The 21,725-nt window shown below is 42.2% G+C and overlaps 1 protein-coding gene across 1 annotated transcript; it reads left to right on the top strand.

Moving 5' to 3' along the window:
* Nucleotides 1–481: 481 nt before the first annotated feature.
* Nucleotides 482–21,592, top strand: LOC109906264 (activated CDC42 kinase 1-like). The gene is made up of 15 exons (XM_031792135.1): nucleotides 482–736; nucleotides 8,235–8,428; nucleotides 8,618–8,688; nucleotides 9,088–9,273; nucleotides 10,324–10,476; nucleotides 10,769–10,899; nucleotides 11,148–11,294; nucleotides 11,517–11,643; nucleotides 14,621–14,767; nucleotides 16,679–16,773; nucleotides 17,252–17,488; nucleotides 17,827–17,897; nucleotides 19,653–20,305; nucleotides 20,414–20,509; nucleotides 20,688–21,592. Exons 2-15 carry the CDS (start codon nucleotides 8,266–8,268, stop codon nucleotides 20,886–20,888), a joined length of 2,478 nt encoding a protein of 825 aa, XP_031647995.1. The 5' UTR covers nucleotides 482–736; nucleotides 8,235–8,265; the 3' UTR covers nucleotides 20,889–21,592.
* Nucleotides 21,593–21,725: the final 133 nt, after the last annotated feature.

Raw genomic sequence — 21,725 nt, forward strand, 5'->3', positions numbered from 1 at the left:
GGAGGGGGCACTCCACTGTGTTGCTGTCTGGGTTTACATTCAAATCCGAGGTTATGCGAGAGGCATACATCTAGTCAGACTGGTTATGCAGGAGCAGACAGGTATGGTTAAGAGAGTGAAAGAAACTCATTGCTACTGGCGCATTTCGGCATCAACAAACCAAGACAGATAATAATGTGAAAACATACATAAAAGGGAAGTTGAATCAGATTAAAGTTTTTTGGTCAAACAAGTAGAAAATATTATACCACATACACGATATGACAATGTATGATTATCAATGCCCATATAATTTGAATTATTGTGCGCTTGCACCGCATTATGTGTAATATATTTTTGTGAAATAACAATTATTTTATGTGTAGGCAGGTGGCTAGGCAATTGTTGCACAGGTGGAAATTGAAAAGGGGTGGAGTGAAAATACTGGGAAGAGGCGGAGAGAGCAATGTGGACAGGTAGCCAAAAAAACACTGAATGCTGTTGCTAAAGTTTTCAACACCAGTTGAAGAGAGGATATTTTGCTATGAGATTAAACCGACAAACTTAAAAAAACAAAAATATGATCATTTATTTACAAAATTAAGAAAAACAGTATGGCACGTGATGTGGATTATCCGTAGGCCTAGGTCTAACGATCCTATTGGGAATACCTTGATTTGTTGTAGCATATCCGAAAGCTGGGTTCATATATAAGCAAGATCGTGGCCCTGGTGGACCGTGGGTCATTTTATTGACGGTTAGTATTTAGAGCTTATCTACGCTGACTGAACTTCGGTATCAATTTGCCCCACCATATAGCAGCCTTGCCTTATACAATAAGTCCACAGTCTTTATTCTAAAAGACGAAGCCATGGCGTCCCACAACTACAGTAGACTATGTTGTGTTAAATAACACATAGGTCAACACCTGTAGGTCTACTTTCAATGATTGATTAATTATTGGGGACTGTTCTGCCCTCCCCTTTTACTGATTTAATATTAAATTCTAAACAAATTAAAGAGTTACTTTTATGGATAGCTAACTCATATGAGAAAATATGGCAATGAGATTTTGATGGGCAAGAATGTATCAAATAAAAAAATATGAGAGAAAGGCTTCATTGTTCTTGAACGTGCTTCAGTAAGCTCCAAGGCGTACTTTTGAGTGCATGAACCAGATAATTCAGAGCCTTTTGTTCTAAGTTGAGAAATGGATAATCATTTTAATGCTGACTTAATAGATTACAATTGTGCAATACTCTAGTTTTATATAGACCTACAGGTGGCAATTCCACGATAACAGAATGACTCCTATTTTTCTCTTTTAAAATTATGCCAAACAAAATACTTGTATTGCAAAGTTAAAGAAACCCAAAGACCTCTATGCACAGGGACTAATTTGAACAATTTCCACTGAACATTTTACAAAAACACATTTACTTGAAAAACAGTGCAGATGTAAAGTTTGGTAACAGAAGGGATAAAATCTCCCTCGGTTTTATTATTTTACACAGTGGCTGTTATTCAAATGAGGTCCGATTTAGTAAAATTATGGAGTGTTTTAATCACTTAATAAATCCTAAACCAAATTTGTATCAAATTTGTATCAGTAAAAACTATTTGGTGGGTCTACCGTTACTTGTTAGTTCTGTGAACTTTCATTATCCTCCCTCATGTGGTAGAAATATTAGAAAATTCTGTGTTTTAAAGATATGTGAGTTTTTGGTAACAGAATGACAATACACTAGGCAATATTTCTTAAACTTACAGAAGGCAAATCATTTCTGCAAAACTAAATGTAAATGGTGATATTAGTTGGCAGGGGTCTTTACATCAACATTACTGTGTTTTGATGTATTTATAATACCTTTCAACACTTTCTCTACTAGATGTTTTCTAAGACCCCTTTTCCACCTGTTTGACCAGAAATCAAAGCCTTTGCTTATATTCAAAATGTTTAGGTTGGAACATGGTTGAAACATTTGATATATGCCTTAATGTGTCATGAATATATACTCTTAGCTTTCATTTGACACCAAATTTGATGTGCTCCCATAAACTTCGTGTTAGTGCTCATTGGGCCTTTTGCATGGAAATTCCCTGTGTTTGATGCCTTTTTCATAAGGGAAACTCAAGTCTGACATTTCTGTGTTTGGTTGTTCAGATTTACTGCTACTGCAGAATTACAAACTTCAGAAGTCTTTTTAAACCTCAAATAAACTACAAGTCTTACATTTCCTGCATTTCACGAAAGTTCTCCTGCAACAGCGTGATCGAATTAAGATCCTACATCTGTACCAGCGAGCTCAGGATAAACTCCTTTTGACAAAGAATTAGTGTATAGCTTTTGAGTGTTTTTCTTCTCAATTTAGGCATGAATTTGGATTTATGAATAAATACTTATTTAACTAAGGGGAAAAGCTATGTCATGGCTGAGAGAGTTTGGTGTTACAGTGCATATTCAGGACATCATGTATACCTGAAATAATTATTCAACTTCCAGGAAGCTTTTTTGTTGACTGATTGGTGACAGTACTGGTTGGGTCAGTCAGTTAGTCCATGCATTCTCTGTTACAAGAGCCTTTCTCTGTAAGGAGACGTTATACAAGTTTATTGTGTCATTATGATTCTTTGTCAAACTGTTTTTATTAGTAAACCTGCTTATCAAGGATAATGTGTCCAGTGGGTTTTTAGACATCTCCAGTTACTGTTAGGAGAATTATGTTCTCAAGGTTCATAAGCTGAACATCAATTGCAATTCTCGGTCTGTGACCCAGAGGTTGTAAGGTTCTGGTTTAAATGAAACAGATAGAGACCAGTCCACAATAGTCAGTCACCAAAAAAAAAAATCTTGTCAAAACCAGTATGTAGTGGATCTAGGCATTTATTTTATGCCTGCTACATTAGGTTAGTTACCACCCAAAAGTATTCAGTAGCTGAGCGGGTTAAAATGTATACACGTGTACATAAAGCGAAATGACCCTAAAAGCAGTTGTTTAAAAAAAATCTCATATCAAATCATTTCTGTGTAACATTTCTGGATAACAATTTATGGGTACCTTACTATGATTGTTTTCAGTTAAAATGGTCAAAAAGAGACAAAAAAGGCTTCTAAGCAAAGATATATTTCTCAAGCAAGAATATTGTTCGGACTGTCTGGGAGTGGTCTGAGTGGGGAGGGGAAAACTGAAAACTAGCTGTTCTTGGCAGAACGGTTTGGAACTCTCTTTCTTATTGGTCTATTAACTAATTTACCGCCTGGTGACAGGTTGAAATTTCAGGCGGTCTTTGCAAACAGCTCTTACACTAAAAGGGCGTTATCATATTTTTTAAAAACAATTTAACAGTATTATTCCAACCTCATAGTGTGGTAAAATACTGTATAAAAAAAACAGAAACATCTAGTTTTTGAATGTACTGGGCATTTAAAACAATGGGACATGCGTGAGAAATGACCTCAGTGTTTGGTTGCACACATGTCTTTACTACAGAATTGCTCCATGGAGTGTCTCTGATGTGATATTTGGGTGCGGGTTTGAGAGTTGTCTTTGGGAATCTATTTGGACATGAGAAAGTGCTTGTCCGGGCTAGCCCCTTGCACCTCAGGCTGCATCAATGTGTCTGTCTCAAATAGAATCAAATCCAATTTGATTGGTCACATACACATGGTTAGCAGATGTTATTGCGTGTGTATTATGTTGATGCTTGTGCTTCTAGATCTGACAGTGCAGCAATATCTAACAAGTAATACCTAACAATTCCACAACAAATACTTAATACACACAAATCTAAGTAAAGGAATGGTATAAGAATATATAAATATATGGATGAGCAATGACAGAGCGGCATAGGCTAAGATGCAATGGAAAGTATAAAATACAGTATATACTGTACATATGAGATGAGTAATGCAAGATATGTAAACATTATTAAAGTGGCATTATTAATTATAGTGCTAGTGTTCCATTTATTAAAGTGGCCAATGATTTCAAGTCTGTATGTAGGCAGCAGCCTCTTTGTGCTTATGATGTCTGTTTAACAGTCTGATGGCCTTGAGATAGAAGCTGATAGAAGCTGTCTCTCGGTCCCGGCTTTGATGCATCTGTACTGACCTCGCCTTCTGGATGGTTGCGGGTGAACAGGCAGAGGCTCCGGTGTTTGTTGTCCTTGATGATCTTTTTGGCCTTTCTGTGACATCAGGTGCTGTAGATGTCCTGGAAGGACAGTAGTTTGCCCCCGGGGATGCATTGTGCAGACCGCACCACCCTCTGGAGAGCCCTGCGGTTGTGGTCGGTGCTGTTGCCGTACCAGGCGGTGATACAGCCTGACAGGATGCTCTCAATTGTGCATCAACCATCTCCTTTGTTTTGTTGACGTTGAGTAAGAGATTATTTTCCTGACACCACACTCCCAGAGCCCTCACCTCCTTCCTGTAGGCTGTCTCGTCGTTGTTGGTAATCAAGCCTACTACGACTGTATCGTCTGCAAACTTGATGATTGAGTTGGAGGCGTGCATGGCCACGCAGTCGTTGGCGAACAGGGAGTACAGGAGGGGGCTGAGCATGCACCATTGTGGGGCCCCAGTGCTGAGGATCAGCGAAGTGGAGATGCTGTTTCCTACCTTCGCCACCTGGGGGTGGCCCGTCAGCAAGTCCAGGACCAAGTTGCACAGGGCGGGGTTGCGACCCAGGGCCTCAAGCTTAATGATGAGCTTCGAGGGTACTATGGTGTTGAATGCTGAGCTTTAGTCAGTGAACAGCATTCTTACATAGGTATTCCTCTTGTCCAGATGGGATAGGGCAGTGTGCAGTGTGATGGCGATTGCAATGTCTGTGGACCTAGTGGGGTGGTAAGCAAATTGAAGTGGGTCAAGGGTGACAAGTAAGGTGGAGGTGATATGATCCTTGACTAGTCGCTCAAAGCACTTCATGATGACAGAAGTGAGTGCTACGGGGCGATAGTAATTTAGTTCAGCTACCTTTACATTCTTGGGTACAGGAATAATGCTGGCCATCTTGAAGCAAGTGGGGACAGCAGACTGGGATAGGGAGAGATTGAATATGTCCGTAAACACACCAGCCAGCTGGATGCCGTCTGGGCCGGCAGCCCTGCGAGGGTTAACACGTTTAAATGCCTTACTTACGTCGGTCACGGAGAAGGAGAGCCCACAGTCCTTGGTAGTGGGCCGCGTCGGTGGTACTGTATTATCCTCAAAGCAGGCAAAGAAAGTTTTTAATTTGTCTGGAAGTAAGACGCCGGTGTCCGTGACGTGGCTGGTTTTTCTTTTTCAGTCCGTGAGTGTCTGTAGACCCTGCCACATACGTCTCGTGTCTGAGCTATTGAATTGTGACTCCACTTTGTTCTATACTGACATTTTGCTTGTTTGATTGCCTTGCGGATGGGAATAACTACACTGTTTGTATTCAGCCATATTCCCAGTCACCTTTCCATGATAAAATGTGGTGGTTCGCATTGTCTGTCTGTCTGTGTCTGTGAACATACTCAGTGTACAGTGGCTTTGGAAAGTATTCAGACCCCTTGACTTTTTCCACATTTTGTTACATTACAGCCTTATTCTGAAATGGATTAAAGAGACTCGAAATTGAGCTCAGGTGCATCTTGTTTCCATTGATCATCCTTGAGATGTTTCTACAACTTGATTGGAGTACACCTGTGGTAAATTCAATTGATTGGACATGATTTGGAAAGGCACACACCTGTCAAAATAAGGTTCCACAGTTGACAGTGCGTGTCGAAGGCATTGGGATTAAACGTCAGGAATTGTGAAACACTGGGTTTAAATGTATTTGGCTAAGGTGTATGTAAACTTCCGACTTCAACTGTATATGTGAGAACTGGTTAGAGTTTGCCAGAGTACTTGACACAGGAATGTAGGCCTCTGACTCACCCTTCTCTCCACTGATAACTCTGGTTGTTTTATGGCGCCAATTCCCTGAAGCGGAAGTCCACAGACAGACAATGATATGAGATGACAAGAGGCCTGTGTGTGAACTGGGAACATAGCTAGTTACTGTAAAACAGGCTGCCTCGTTATTAAATTGCAACTCGGAAAAGGTACTGCCTCCTTTGGAAACAGCTCTTCGACTTCCTCTAATGTCCTTCCACTGAACAACATGAGTGAATTCTCAATTAAATTATGCATATTCAATTGGTGCATCTGATGGGAAAAAGCAACAAGGCAATGCTCATGGTGCTGTTTCTTGTAATTGACTTGAAATGCATCCTCCCTTGAGGTTATCACTGGTCATGACTGGACTGGTGAAAGTGCCAGAGCTGCTGGCTGTTGGTAAGCTTTCTTGACTTGGACATACAGTTGAACTCGGAAGTTTACATACACCTCAGCCAAATACATTTAAACTCAGTTTATCACAATTCCTAACATTTAATCCAAGTTAACATTCCCTGTCTTAGATAAGTTATGATCACCAATTTATTTTAAGAATGTGAAATGTCAGAATAATAGTAGAGAGAATTATTTATTTCAGCTTTTATTTATTTCATCACATTCCCAGTGGGTCAGCAGTTTAAAAAAACACTCAATTATTATTTGGTAGCATTGCCTTTAAATTGTTTAACTTGGGTCAAACGTTTCAGGTAGCCTTCCACAAGCTTCCAACAATAAGTTGGGTGAATTTTGGCCCATTCCTCAAGACAGAACTGGTGTAACTGAATCAGGTTTGTAGGCCTCCTTGCTTGCACACGCTTTTTCAGTTCTGCCCAGAAATGTTCTATAGGATTGAGGTCAGGGCTTTGTGATGGCCACTCCAATATCTTGACTTTGTTGTCCTTAAGCCATTTTGCCACAACTTTGGAAGTATGCTTGGGGTCATTGTCCATTTGGAAGATCCGTTTGCGACCAAGCTTTAACTTCCTGACTGATGTCTTGAGAGGTTGTTTCAATATATCCACATAGTTTTCCATCCTCATGATGCCATCTATTTTGTGAAGTGCACCAGTCCCTCCTGCAGCAAAGCACCGCCACAACATGATGCTGCCACCCCCGTGCTTCACTGTTGGGATGTTCTTCGGCTTGCAAGCTTACCCCTTTTTCCTCCACACATAACGATGGCCGTTATGGCCAAACAGTTCTATTTTTGTTTCATCAGACCAGAGGACATTTCTCCAAAAAGTACAATCTTTGTTCTCATGTGCAGTTGCAAACTGTGGTCTAGATTTTTTATGGTGATTTTGGAGCAATGGCTTCTTCCTTGCTGAGCGGCCTTTCAGGTTATGTTGATATAGGACTCGTTTTACTGTGGATATAGATACTTTTGTACCTGTTTCCTCCAGCATCTTCACAAGGTCCTTTGCTGTTGTTCTGGGATCGATTTGCACTTTTCACACCAAAATACGTCATCTCTAGGAGACAGAACGGGTCTCCTTCCTGAGCGGTATGACGGCTGCGTGGTCCTATGGCGTTTATACTTGCGTACTATTGTTTGTACAGATGAACGTGATACCTTCAGGTGTTTGGAAATTGCTCCCAAGGATGAACCAGACTTGTGGAGGTCTACAATTTTTTTCTAAGGTCTAGTCTGATTTCTTCTGATTTTCCCATGATGTCAAGCAAAGAGGCACTGAGTTTGAAGGTAGGCCTTGAAATACATCCACAGGTACACCTCCAATTGATTAAAATGATGTAAATTAGCCTATCAGAAGCTTCTAAAGCCATGATATCATTTTCTGGAATTTTCCAAGCTGTTTAAAGGCACAGTCAACCTAGTGTATGTAAACTTCTGACCCACTGGAATTGTGATACAGTTCATTATAAGTGAAATAATCTGTCTGTAAACAATTGTTGGAAAAATTACTTATATCATGCACATAGTAGATGTCCTAACCGACATCCCAAAACTATAGTTTGTAAACAATACATTTGTGGAGTGGTTGAAAAAGGAGTTTTAATGACTCCAACCTAAGTGTATATAAACTTCAGACTTCAACTGTACATGTTAGCCAACACATTGCTAACCTTTGTTAATTAAATCAGCTAAACAGCTGCTTATAGCAGAAATGTGTTTGGAGTTAACTTTCTAGCTAATCAGCCGTTAGAGTTTACACTTCCTCTTCCAAATGCAATGTGGGGAGGTCAGAATAATGAAAAACTATGTACCCAATCTATTCATTTTAAAACTATGATTACTTCTCCTTGTCATTATCATTCACCTGATGATAAGACAAGACGTGAAACAATTGTTTTTGCTAACATATAATGGGGGTCCCTGGTTCGCCAGTTTGCCTAGTGCTGTGGTGACCCACAGGGTCATGCTGATGGAACAGGACACTCAGTGGCTGTACCACCTCCTGGCCGAGGTCCAGTTGGAGAGGTTTTACCTGCGTGTCCGGGACAGCCTCAACATCACCCGCGTAGAGCATTTCGCCTACGTTAAAGAGTCTGACCTCGAACAGATTGGCATCAGCAAACCAGGTCAGTACACTGTGGTTATTGTTGTCCTTTTTAAAAATGATTCTATAGCTATTTTTGGTAACACTTCATATGAAAATCCCCTATGTTGTGCATTATAATGCATAACCCCTTATGAAGAGGGTATTCATGTGAAGTGTAACCCTTGTTTGTATGTTGCATCTTTTATATCGAATATTTGTCTACGTGTAGGACAGAGAAGATTATGGGAGGCTGTGAAAAACTTCAAGATCAGCGTGAGGCCCAGATCGTGGATGGCCAAGGTAAGACCTTTACATGGGGCTCCCGAGTGGCGCAGTGGTCTCAGGCACTGCATCTCAGTGCTTGAGACATCACTACAGACACCCTGGTTCGAATCCAGGTTGTATCACAACCGGCTGTAATTGGGAGTCCTATAGGGCAGAGCACAAATGGCCCAGTGTCGTCTGGGTTTGGCTGGTGTAGGCCATCATTGTAAGTAAGAATTTGATCTTAACTGACTTGCCTAGTTAAAGAAAGGTTAAACATCTCTCAAGTCCCTCCAGAATGCATTTTACTATTATATACCATTTGTTACAAGGTAGTGGTGAGTTCTTTGAAATAAGTACCAGACATTACTGATTGACACAACATAATAATTGGAATGCTCACCTGTCACTCATGTTGATCTGTTGGTCCCCCAGGCTTTCAGTGGGTGTGGTCCAGAGGGGGGTGATCAATGGGGCAGCGTGGGGTCGGGCCAGGAGAAAGGGGGGCGGGCCCTCACCTGTCTGATCCAGGACGATGAGCTGACTCTGGGGGAGAAGCTGGGAACGGGCTCCTTCGGCGTGGTGAAGAGAGGAGAGTGGCAGACCCCCACTGGGAGAGTGGTGAGTGGATTTGTTAAAATGTATGTTGCTTCTGGTGGGACAGTATTTAACTTTTATTTTACTCACCAACAGTAAAAGGCTGAGCTAGGTTGACAGTTTAGAAAGTCACAGGGCAAGATACTGTACCTTCAAAAGGATCAATAGAAATTGCATTACAGAAATAAAACATAATTTGCATTGAAGTACAGTGCATTCGTGAAGTATTCAGACCCCTCCCCCCTTTCCACATTTAGTTAGTAACAGCCTTATTCTAAAATGGATTAAACAAACGCAGCATCATGCTGAGGGGATGTTTTTCAGCGGGAGGGAGTTGGAGACTAGTCAGTATCAATGAAAAGATGAACGGAGCATAGTACAGAGAGATTCTTGATGAAAACCTGCTCCAGAGTGCTCAGGACCACAGACTGGGGCGAAGGTTCACCTTCCAACTGGACAATGACCCTAAGCACAGAGCCAAGACACCGCAGGAGTGGCTATGTGACAAGTCTCTAGATGTCCTTGAGTGGCCCAGCCAGAGCCCGGACTTGAACCCGATCGAACATCTCTGGAGAGACATGAAAATAGATGTGCAGCGACTCTCCCCATCCAACCTGACAGAGCTTGAGAGGATCTGCAGAGAAGAATGGGATAAACTCCCCAAGTAAAAGTGTGCCAAGCTTGTAGCATCATACCCAAGAGGACTTGAGGCTGTAATCACTGTCAAAGGTGCATCAACAAAGGACTGAGTAAAGGGTCTGAAAACGAATGTAAATGTGATATTTCAGTTTATTTATCTTTTGTAAATTAGCAAACATTTCTAAAAACCTGTTCTTGCTTTGGCGTTATGGGGTATTGTGTGTACATTGATGAGTGGATTTGTTTTTTTAAACCCATTTTAGAATAAGGCTGTAACAAAACATAATATGGAAAAAGTCAAGGGGTCTGAATACTTTCCGAATGCGCTGTATATTCCCAATCAATTTAAATTGCATTACAATATTTCGCAAATGGCATTAATCAGTACACCTAACTCCTCCATCCTTCCCCTTCTTCTTTCTGTTGCCATGACAGCTGCCGGTGGCAGTGAAGTCTCTGAAAAGTAGTCTTTCCAGACAGACAGACACCATGACAGACTTTCTCCAGGAGGTGACCACCATGCAGTCTCTTGACCACCCCAACATCATCCGCCTCTACGGAGTGGTGCTCACACAGCCCCTCAAGATGGTGAGAGTGCCATTCTCTCTATCCTCTTAAAGGTGGAGTATAAAGCAAATGTAGTATTATTCCTATTTCTGCATTGTAATCCGGTCTCTGCATTGTAATCCTTTCATGCATGGGCCTTTGCATATGCTAATATTCTAATTGGTAGAATTGCTATTGAAATACAGGCATGCAAATTTAAATAAACATTGAATGGTCATTCAGATGTTATGTTTATCGCAGAATTCACTCAGGGAATTGGAGGGAAAATGTAGTGTAAAGAAGTGACTTTAAAACCCTATTCTCCTCCTCCCAGGTGACAGAGTTGGCCTGTCTGGGGTCTCTGTATGACATGCTGCGCTCTCGCCAGCACGAGTACCCCCTGGCACGCCTCTGGCTCTTCGCCACCCAGATAGCAGCGGGTATGGAGTACCTGGAGGGTCGCAGGTGAGGCACAAACAGTCCCACTCTACAGACAGAATATGCAATTTTACCCACTAACTTCACTGTAACCCTAAACGTCAATAATTCCTTGAACCAACTTCATGCATATATTTTATTCTCAATTGACTGGAATTTCCGTAATTCCAATAAAATTTCAGCAGAGGCGGAAGGAAGACACTTCTAGCCAATGAAAATGCTGAACCATTCCTGGTTGTAGCCGGTATAGTGGGCCTGTGTTATATCTCCCCCAGGTTCATCCATAGGGACCTGGCTGCCCGGAACGTTCTGCTGGCCTCCAGGGAGATGGTGAAGATTGGGGACTTTGGTCTGATGAGGGGCCTGAGCCAGGAGACAGACCACTACGTGATGACGGCCCACAGACGTATCCCCTTTGCCTGGTGAGCTGAAGGAGAACATCAGGGTGTTTGTGGGGGGATATATCATTGATCAGTCATTGATTGTTTAACAGTGTGACCGAATGGAAGCCGGTGTGGAGAAGGGAGATATCACTACTATGGAATTTTCTTTGGTAAATGATTGGCAGTTTGTAGTAATTCCATCTCTCTCTCTCTCGCTCGGTCTCTTTTTTCTCCATATCTCTCCTCCCACGCTCCCTCCAGGTGTGCCCCAGAGAGTCTGCGTGTGGGCTCTTTCACCCACTCCTCTGATGTGTGGATGTTTGGGGTCATTCTCTGGGAGATGTTCACCTACTGTGAGGAGCCTTGGCGGGGGCTATCTGGCAGACAGGTATGTGTAGACACACTGTACACATTGTTATGATGCCAGAGTCAGACAGAACTTCCTTAGGCAGGAAAGAAGAGGAATTTGTACACAGCCACCGCTGGGGTTTTCCAAAATCTAGGAGCATTTACTGTTTTCCAAATTTAGAAGCAGAGTCAGAGATAGAGCTTAAAAAGTAGCTTGATTTAGCTTTCTTAATCGAGAGAGTACATCTGTTTCTCAATTGGCTGACAGATTGCCAGTCCACTACAGAGTCAGTTTTCCTTGCTTTGGCCCAGGCCTGATTTCTCATCTGAATGAGCTCAGATAACTCAGAAGAAAACCCAGGGTTAGATCTATACAACATGACCAAAAGTATGTGGATACCTGTTCATCGAACATCTCATTCCAAAATCATGGGCATTAATATGGAGTTGGTCCCCCTTTGCTGCTATAACAGCCTCCACTCTTCTGGGAAGACTTTCCACTAGATCTTGAAGCATTGCTGCGGGGTCTTGCTTCCTTTCAGCCACAAGAGCATTAGTGAGGTCAGGCACTGATGTATTGCAATTAGGCCTGGCTCGCAGTCGGCGTTCCAATTCATCCCAAAGGTGTTCGAGGGGGTTGAGGTCAGGGCGCTGTGCAGGCCAGTAAATGTTCTTCCACACCGATCCTGACAAGCCATTTCTGTATGGACCTCGCTTTGTGCACGAGGGCATTGTCATGCTGAAACTGGAAAGGCCCTTCCCCCAAACTGTTGCCACAGATTAGTCTAGAAAGCAATTGTATGCTGTTGTAACGCCCCGGGTGTCGTGGGTGTGGAGTCAGACGCAGGAAACAGAGAGTGCAATGCTGTGCTCTTTAATGCACAAACGCAACCCAGGGTGCTCACAACCAAACTGCCCCAAACACGGGGGACGAAAATAGTACAACCGAAATACACGACCAGGAACAAACACGTTCCTCTACTACAGAACAATAATTAATCCCGCACAAAGAAACAGGCGGGCCAGAACAGGTGCTAACAATAAACATACAAGGAGGGGGAGGAAAGACAATCAGTGGCAGCTAATAGGCCGGCGACGACGACCGCCACCCGACCGGGAAGGGAAGCCACCCTCGGTTGGACTCGTGACAGCTGTAGCGTTATGATTTCCCTTCACTTGAACTAAGAGGCCTAGCCTGAACCATGAAAACAACCCCAGACCATTATTTCTCCTCCAGCAAACTTAACAGTTGGTACTATGATTTCAGGCAGGTAGGGCTCTCCTGGCATCATGCCAGATGGTGAAGCGTGATTCATTATTCCAGAGAACGTGTTTCCAATGCTCCAGAGTCCAATGGTGGTGAGCTTTACACCACTCCAGGCGACGCTTGGCATTGTGCATGGTGATCTTAGGCTTGTGTGCAGCTGCTCGGTCATGGAAACCCATTTCATAAAGCTCCCGATGAACAGCTCTTGTGCTGATGTTGCTTCCAGAGGCGGTTTGGAACTCTGTACTTGTATATATATATATATATATATATATTAGTGTATCCTTGACTCTGAATTGTTTAAAAGGGGCATGTTTATCTGCCAGAGGAATAAATATATAGGATACATTTTCTAGCACCAACTCAGTGTCAGGAATACAGGAGATAGTGGCTAACTCAGAGTACAACATGTGGTTGAAAAACCCTTGAAGAGAAAACGTCTTAAAATCTTTCTTCTTAATTAAACGAAGATTAGTCTTTTTTTGTTTCATATCTGTAATACATGCTATGGGACAATGATCACTGAGATCATATGCAAATACTCCACTAGACAAATATTTATGGGGGTTATTAGTAAGAATTAAATCAATCAATGAGGAGTTAACTGTGTGCCAAGCATTGGGATCATCCGTGTAGAACAGAAGGCCTACTTTTATTTCCTTGATTCACTTTTAGGATGAAATCTGCCCTCGGAGTCTCTAGGGATTTGAATATCTTTTTTCTGACTCACTTGGAACATTTTCAGGGTACGTGATGGCAATGTGTCTGAAACAATGCTTAGACAAGACATCCATCTTCTTCTCCACGGTGACCTCTAAACAATGCACTATGCTCTAGAATGATGTGATGTGTCTCTTGATGAAAGCACTTGATTAAATAATGCACCTATAGATAAATGCACTTTTTAAACAATGCACTTTTATGAATAATACAAATAAAGATATTAAATGTGTTTTGCAATGACACAACACATTACACAGAAATGAAGATACGCTCTCAATGTTCAGAATGTTTCCACCTCCTTTCCACGTGTTATTTTGCTTGTTTGTTTGTTCGTCTGAATGCTTGCTTCCCTCAAGGCCTGAACCATCCTCCAGAAATCCCCCTTGCCACATTTCAGGCTTCAAACATAAAGATATAAAACTGTATTTTTTGTGAAGAATCAACAACAAGTGGGACACAATCATGAAGTGGAACGACATTTATTGGATATTTCAAACTTTTTTAACAAATCAAAAACTGAAAAATTGGGCGTGCAAAATTATTCAGCCCCCTTAAGTTAATACTTTGTAGCGCTTTGTTGTTGATTCTTCACGAAAAATACAGTTTTATATCTTTATGTTTGAAGCCTGAAATGTGGCAAAAGGTTGCAGAGTTCAAGGGGGCCGAATACTTTCGCAAGGCACTGTACATTTAGGATAAATGAATTACTAGATACAGTATATGGGAAACATTAACGCGCCAAAGAACTTATAAGGGGAATTAAATCATGAGCGTTTGTAACGAGAGCTAATGAGTTAGATTTATCAGGTACACCTTGTAGGTAGAGCACTTGAAGTTGAACCATGACTCAAAAGGACACAAGGCTCTAAGCATTTGTACGACCTCTGAAATATTTGAGCCCTTTGTACCAAATCAAATATTCAATATTGTGTATGTGTGTGTGTGTTTGTGTCCACAAACATCTTCAATATCACAACAATGCAATGTCTTTGTCATTAAACGTTCCCCACTCTTTTTTTTCTCTCAGATCCTCTGGCGTGTGGAGCTGGAAGGACAGCGTATGGAGAGACCCCCTGACTGTCCTCAGGAACTCTACTCTGTGATGAGAAAGTGTTGGGCCTGCACCCCCTCCAACCGACCCACCTTCTCCCAGCTCACCACCCTGGTCGCAGAGGTAACACTGTAAATATTTATATGTACAGTACCAGTCAAAAGTTTGGACACACCTACTCATTCAAGGGTTTTTCTTTATTTTTACTATTGTCAACATTGTAGAATAATAGTGAAGACATCAAAACTATGAAAATAACACATATGCAATCATATAACCAAAAAAAGTGTTAAACAAATACAAATATATTTGAGATTCTTCAAAGCAACCCTTTGTCTTGATGACAGCTCTGCACACGCTTGGCATTCTCTCAACCAGCTTCATGAGGTAGTCACCTGGAACGCATTTCAATTAACAGGTGTGCCGTAAAAGTTCATTTGTGGAATTTGAGCCAATCAGTTGTGTGTGACAAGGTAGGGGTGGTATACTATTTGGTAAAAGACCAAGTCCATACTATGGCAAGAACAGCTCAAATAAGCAAAGAGAAACGACAGTCCATTATTACTTTAAGACAAGAAGGTCAGTCAATACCGGATGTTTCAAGAACTTTGAAAGTTTCTTCAAGTGCAGTCGCAAAAACCATCAAGCGCTATGATGAAACTGGCTCTCATGAGGACCGCCACAGGAAAGGAAGACCCAGAGTTACCTCTGCTGCAGAGGATAAGTTCATTAGAGTTACCAGCACCTCAGAAATTGCAGCCCAATTAAATGCTTCACAGAGTTTTAGTAACAGACATCTCAACATCAACTGTTCAGAGGAGACTAAGTGAATCAGGCCTTTATGGTCGAATTGCTGGAAAGAAACCACGACTAAAGGACACCAATAAGAAGAAGAGACTTGCTTGGGCCAAGAAACACAAGCAATGGACATTAGACCCGTGGAAATCTGTCCTTTGGTCTGATGAGTCCGAATTTGAGATTTTGGTTCCAACCGCAACACACGGAGATCATCCGTTCACCCACACCGCATCTCACAAAGACATGGCGATTGGAACCAAAAATCGCCCATTTGGACTCCAGGCCAAAGGACAAATTTCCACTGGTCTAATGTCCATTGCTCATGTTTCTTGACCCAAGCAAGTCTCTTCTTCTTATTGATGTCCTTTTGTAGTGTTTTTTTTGTTGTTGCAGCAATTCGACCATGACGACCTGATTCACACAGTCTCCTCTGAACAGTTGATTTTGAGATGTGTCAGTTACTTGAACTCTGTGAAGTATTTATTTCGGCAGCAATTTCTGAGGCTGGTAACTAATTAACTTTTTGCGACTGCACTTGAAGAAACTTTCAAAGTTCTTGAAATGTTCCATATTGACTGACCTTCATGTCTTAAAATAATGATGGACTGTCATTTCTCTTTGCTTATTTGAGCTGTTCTTTCCATAATATGGACTTGATCTTTTACCAAATAGGGTTATCTTCTGTATACCACCCCTACCTTGTCACAACACAACTGATTAGCTCAAACAAAACACATGAAGAAGGAAAGAAATTCCACAAATGAGCTTTTAACAAGGCACACCTGTTAATTGAAATTCATTCCAGGTGACTACCTCATGAAGCTGGTTGAGAGAATGCCAAGAGTGTGCAAAGCTGTCATCAAGGCAAAAGGTGGCTATTTGAAGAATCTTATATATAAAATATATTTTGATTTGTTTAACACTTTTTTGGTTACTACATGATTCCATATGTGTTATTTAATTTTCTACAATGTAGAAAATAGTAAAAATAAAGAAAAACCCTTGAATGAGTAGGTGTGTCCAAACTTTTGACTGGTACTGTACATTTATTATATATGTATAAATGTATGCTCACATTTGCATTATACTCACATAATACACTCTAATCAAGTGGCTCCCAAGCATGTTCACATTAGCATTTAAGAGTCAATATGGCCAGCGACCAAAAAAAAGGCGGTTGGACTGCGAGACAGTGGCATAAAAGGGTTTCCTCTCCCCTCTTCCCTCTCTATCCAGGCTCAGCCTTTGGAGGTGTGTGCTGTACGGGACTTTGTGGAACCTGGAAAACTCGCCCTCCTTTCCAACGACCTAGTGACCATCATAGACCATAGGTAAGAGAGAAGAAGGATGGGGAGATGGAAAAAAGAGATCGGAAGAAACAGAGGTTCATTGTTAAACTTAGACATATTGCTTCAAAGAGCGAACCTTTTAAACCTGAATTCCGTTGCATTGACTGTTAACCCTAATCCTCACATTTTTGCCACCTTGTGGTAATAAAAATCAGATACCAAGAATAAAAGATTTGAAGATCTGACTCAAGTTTGCTAAAGTTTTCAGAGTCCTATGTAAAAGGGTGTCAAGACAGTTTATAAGAGTTTTATAATCGTTTATAGAGAGTACATTTTTTGTGAATATGTAGTTCGTAAGTCATCAATAAACTGTTATGTCATTTGTTGGACTTGTATGATTGCCTTTTCTTAATGTGACCATTTAAATTGTATCCATGTGTTTTTTATTTCGCTTACTGTATATCTACATGTGGCTTATATGTGGCTCATATGATTTGACTGTATGGTTCTCCTCCTGTAGTCTGGAGCTGTGTGAGTGGAAGGGCCAGAACCAAAGGACCTTGATAGTGGGCTGGTTCCCCCCGAGCCTGGCTGCTCCCTCCCTCTCCGCCCCCAGCAGCGCCCCTGCTCTTCCCACCACAGCCCCCGTCGCTGCATCGAGCCTCATCCCGCCCCCCCTGAAGGGCAGTCTGCAGCACACGGGGCAGAGTGAGACCCACCCCGACCGTAACTGGGGCACGCCGGAATGCCTCGACGAGTCAGTCAAGTTTCCACTTTTTGATGATTCGTTGATATATAGCTGTTGAGCATCATCATGCTATATGCTAGCCTGGGTTCCTGACTATTTTTGCTGTCATTAATGCCACATTGTTGCCTTGTCTTGTTTAGCATTACAGAAATCCGTTGTCATATATCGATAGAAATCAAGTAAAAACTGCATTTGTTTGCGTCTTTGTTGGTGGCCCACTATTGGTGGTATACAAATCTTGCAGAGTAAGTAAGATGAATGCCTTGAACCTTTGATATTGTCAGTGTACAACCCTGACCCATGTTTGTTTGAATACTGTGTTTTTAGCTGACCTCTGACCTTTTCAGGAGAGTAAACTGGAGAAGAAGCCCAGCAAATAGAGAGAGAGAGGGCGGCTCCAATTTACAGAAAATGTCAGGTACCAACTTCGATAAGTTATTGACTCTTTATTTGATTATTATATGACTGATACTAACATGTTCTCCAAATAATATTAGCTAATATTCAATCCATACATATAATTGTCTTGTGGGTAGCAATCTGTAGCTAATTGGGCACATTACAGCTCTTCTAAATGTTTAGACCTTTGGTACCCTTCGTAGTGTACTAGCCTCAAGAGCAGAGGGTCACAAGTTTTATATCACATAGTGAAAACCACCCTCAACATGCTGTACACTGTAGTTATTTTGTACAAAATACATATACTGTATACAGTACCAGTCAAAACCCATTCAATGGTTTTAATTTTTTACTATTTCTACATTGTAGATGTAATGCCTGGGGTGTAGTGGAGGAAGAAGTCAGACGCAGGAAACAGAGTTCAGAGTAACGCTATACTTTATTCACCACACAGGTGAAAACGATGCCACTCAAACAAATGCCCCAAAACACAGGGGAACTAAACAGTCCCAAATAACTCACGTACACGAACAAACGTGACTTACAGGCGTGTACACGAGTACACATAAAACAATCCTGAACACCCAGCAGACGGGCCGGCTGGATAATATAGCCCAACTAATTAACCTAACTAAACACAGGTGTAACTAATAAACAGACAAGGAGGGGGAGAAAAAGATCAGTGGCAGCTAGTAGGCCGGTGACGCCGTGCGCCACCCGAACAGAAAGGGGAGCCACCTTCGGTAGGAGTCGTGACAGTAGAATAATAGTGAAGACATTAAAACTAAGAAATAACACATATATTTGATATTCTTCAAATTAGCCACCCTTTGTCTTGATGACAACTTTGCACACTCTTGGCATTCTCTCAACCAGCTTCATGAGTTAGTCACCTGGAATACATTTCAATTAACAGGTGTGACTTGTTCAAAATTCATTTGTGGAATTTATTTTTTTCTTAATGCGTTTGAGCCAATCAGTTGTGTTGAGACAAGGTAGGGGTGGTATACAGAAGATAGCCCAAATAAAGTAACATACACATCTCAACATCGACTGTTCAGAGGAGACTGCATGAATCAGGCCTTCGTGGTCAAATTGCTGCAAAGAAACCACTACTAAAGGACACCAATAATAAGAAGAGACTTGCTTTGGCCAAGAAACATGAGCAGAAATCTCTGCATGTGTGGTTCCCACCGTGAAGCATGGAGGAGCAGGTGTTATTGTGTGGGGGTGCTCCACAGCATTCTGCAGCGATACGCCATCCCATCTGGTTTGTTTTTCAACAGGACAATGACCCAACACACCTCCACGCTGTGTAAGGGCTTTTTGACCAAGAAGGGGAGTGATGGTGTGAAGCATCATCTGATCTGGCCTCCACAATCAACCGACCTCAACCCAATTGAGATGGTTTGGGATGAGTTGGACCGCAGAGTGAAGGAAAAGCAGCCAACAAGTGCTCAGCATATGTAGGAACTCCTTCAAGTCTGTTGTAAAAGCTTTCCAGGTGAAGCTGCTTGAGAGAATGCCAAGCATGTGCAAAGCTGTGATCAATGCAAAGGGTGGCTACTTTGAAGAATCTCAAATATATTTAGATTTGTTTGACACTTTTTTGGTTACTACATGATTGCATATGTTTTATTTCATCATTTTGATGTCTTCACTATTATTTCACAATGTTTAAATAGTCAAATAAAGAAAAACCCTTGAATGAGTAGGTGTGACCAAACTTTTGACTGGTACTGTATGTTTAATAGAACTATCCATCTGTCCCCAGGTATGACCAGAAGTCTGGAGTCTGTCCTGAGTGGTCCCCAGAGCAGGACCTTAGGAGGGGTCAAGGTGGACCCCCGTCGTGGACCCCTCCCCAACGCCATGGTTGCCCGCAGCGTTGTGGTGCAGCAGGATCCCCATCGGTTCAGCGAGGCCAGCATCAACCCCCCACCTCGACCGCTCCCGCCCAACCTCAAACGCGTCAAGATTCCCCAGGTGGCCTTGTTCCGAGATCGGAGGCCTGTAAATCCATCCCCAGGTTCCTTGTGGCCTCCACAACCTCAAAAGAATCCTCAGCAGCAGATGCTACAGCCACCCCAGCCCCAGCTGCAGCAGACCATGGGGGGCAGCGACCTGGGCAAAATGGCCCACATGGCATGGTCCAAACCAGCACTGGATGACTATGGGGACTTGTGGCCTCCACAACCTCAAAAGAATCCTCAGCAGCAGATGCTACAGCCACCCCAGCCCCAGCTGCAGCAGACCATGGGGGGCAGCGACCTGGGCAAAATGGCCCACATGGCATGGTCCAAACCAGCACTGGATGACTATGGGGACAAGGAGAGGAATCAAGAAAAGGAGTGGGTGGTGAGGGATCGAGAGAGGGAGAGGTACCCGTCTCAAGTACAACACACCAGGGAAACCTTCATAGCCCAGGTATTGAATGGATGTATGATCTTTAGTTCTTGAGTTGTTAGACATATTACAGAATTCAGGCTTTGTGATTGGCCTGAAGTTCTAAGGTCCTCTAGTCTGATTGGTCAGGTCACGGAAGCAGTGCATGGAGTGACCAATGAGGAGGTTCGGAACGCACTTCACTGCAATGAATGGAACCCTATAAGGGCCCAGCAACAACTCAAGGTTAGACAGAATTACTCTAATTCATACTTAATACATGTATTATTTCCATGTACTTCAAAATGTATTCTCCATCGACCAACCTAGTTTACTAAGAATGCAAAAATTATGTAATATTAAATGTGATGCACCAACCTTGTGCTCTCTCCTCTCTCTCGCTCATTCCCTCCTTCCTTCTCAGATGGAGCAGCTGCACTCTCTGAGCCTGTGTTCTCGTGACGACTGCCTAAGGATCCTGTCCCGCTATCAGTGGGATCTACAGCTGGCCAGCCGCTACCTGTTCAGAATGGTACGGGAGGAGAGGACTGGAGGAGGAGAAAGGGAGAGGAGGGACGGAGAGAGAGAGGCACCCCCTGCTGCCATGGAGAGACGAGGAGTATGAGAGGTGTGGGGATGGAGGGATACTGGAAACAGAGGACAATAAAGATTTACGAAATTGAAGAGGGACTGAGGAGCTATTTAAGGAATTTAAGAGATGGGATGGTTGATTAAAAAGGAATGGAATATATATATGAAGTGAACCATAAAGACATTACAGTCCTCCAAAATACAATTTGTATCCCTTTTTACAATTCTGTTTAGTTTGTGCAATATTTGTCCATTATTAATTTTAAAATTATTCAAGCTCTGTCAAGATGTTGGTGATCATGGCTAGACAGCAATGTTGAAGTATTGCCATAGATTTTTAAGCAGATTTAAGTCAAAACTAACTTGGCCACTCATGTACATTCACTGTCTTCTTGGTAAGCAGCTCCAGTGTAGATTTGGCCTTATGGTTATTATCCTGCTGAAAAGTGAATTCCTCTCATAGTCTCTGGTGGAAAGCAGACTGAAGCAGGTTTTCCTCTAGGATTTTGCCTGTGCTTAGCTCCATCCCGTTTTTTTATCCTGAAAAAATCCACAATATTTTCTAAAGGGAAGCATACCCATAACATGATGTAGCCACCACCATGCTTGTAAATAAGGAGGCAGTTACTCAGTGATGTTGTATTTGCCCCAAACAAGACTTTGCATCCAAAAAGTGTATTCATTTGCTATGTTTTTTTTGCAGTGTTACTTTAGTGCCTTATTATTTTAACTACAATAGTGTTGCTACCATCACAGCCATTAAACTCTGTAGCCCATGGCAACACAGCAGTTTCATTCCTGTCCTGCAGCTCACTTCAGGATGACTATTTTTTATGTCTGGGTGGTTTAATACATAATCCACAGCATAACA

The sequence above is a fragment of the Oncorhynchus kisutch genome, linkage group LG16 (assembly GCF_002021735.2).
Source record: "Oncorhynchus kisutch isolate 150728-3 linkage group LG16, Okis_V2, whole genome shotgun sequence".
Classification (NCBI taxonomy): Eukaryota; Metazoa; Chordata; class Actinopteri; order Salmoniformes; family Salmonidae; genus Oncorhynchus; species Oncorhynchus kisutch.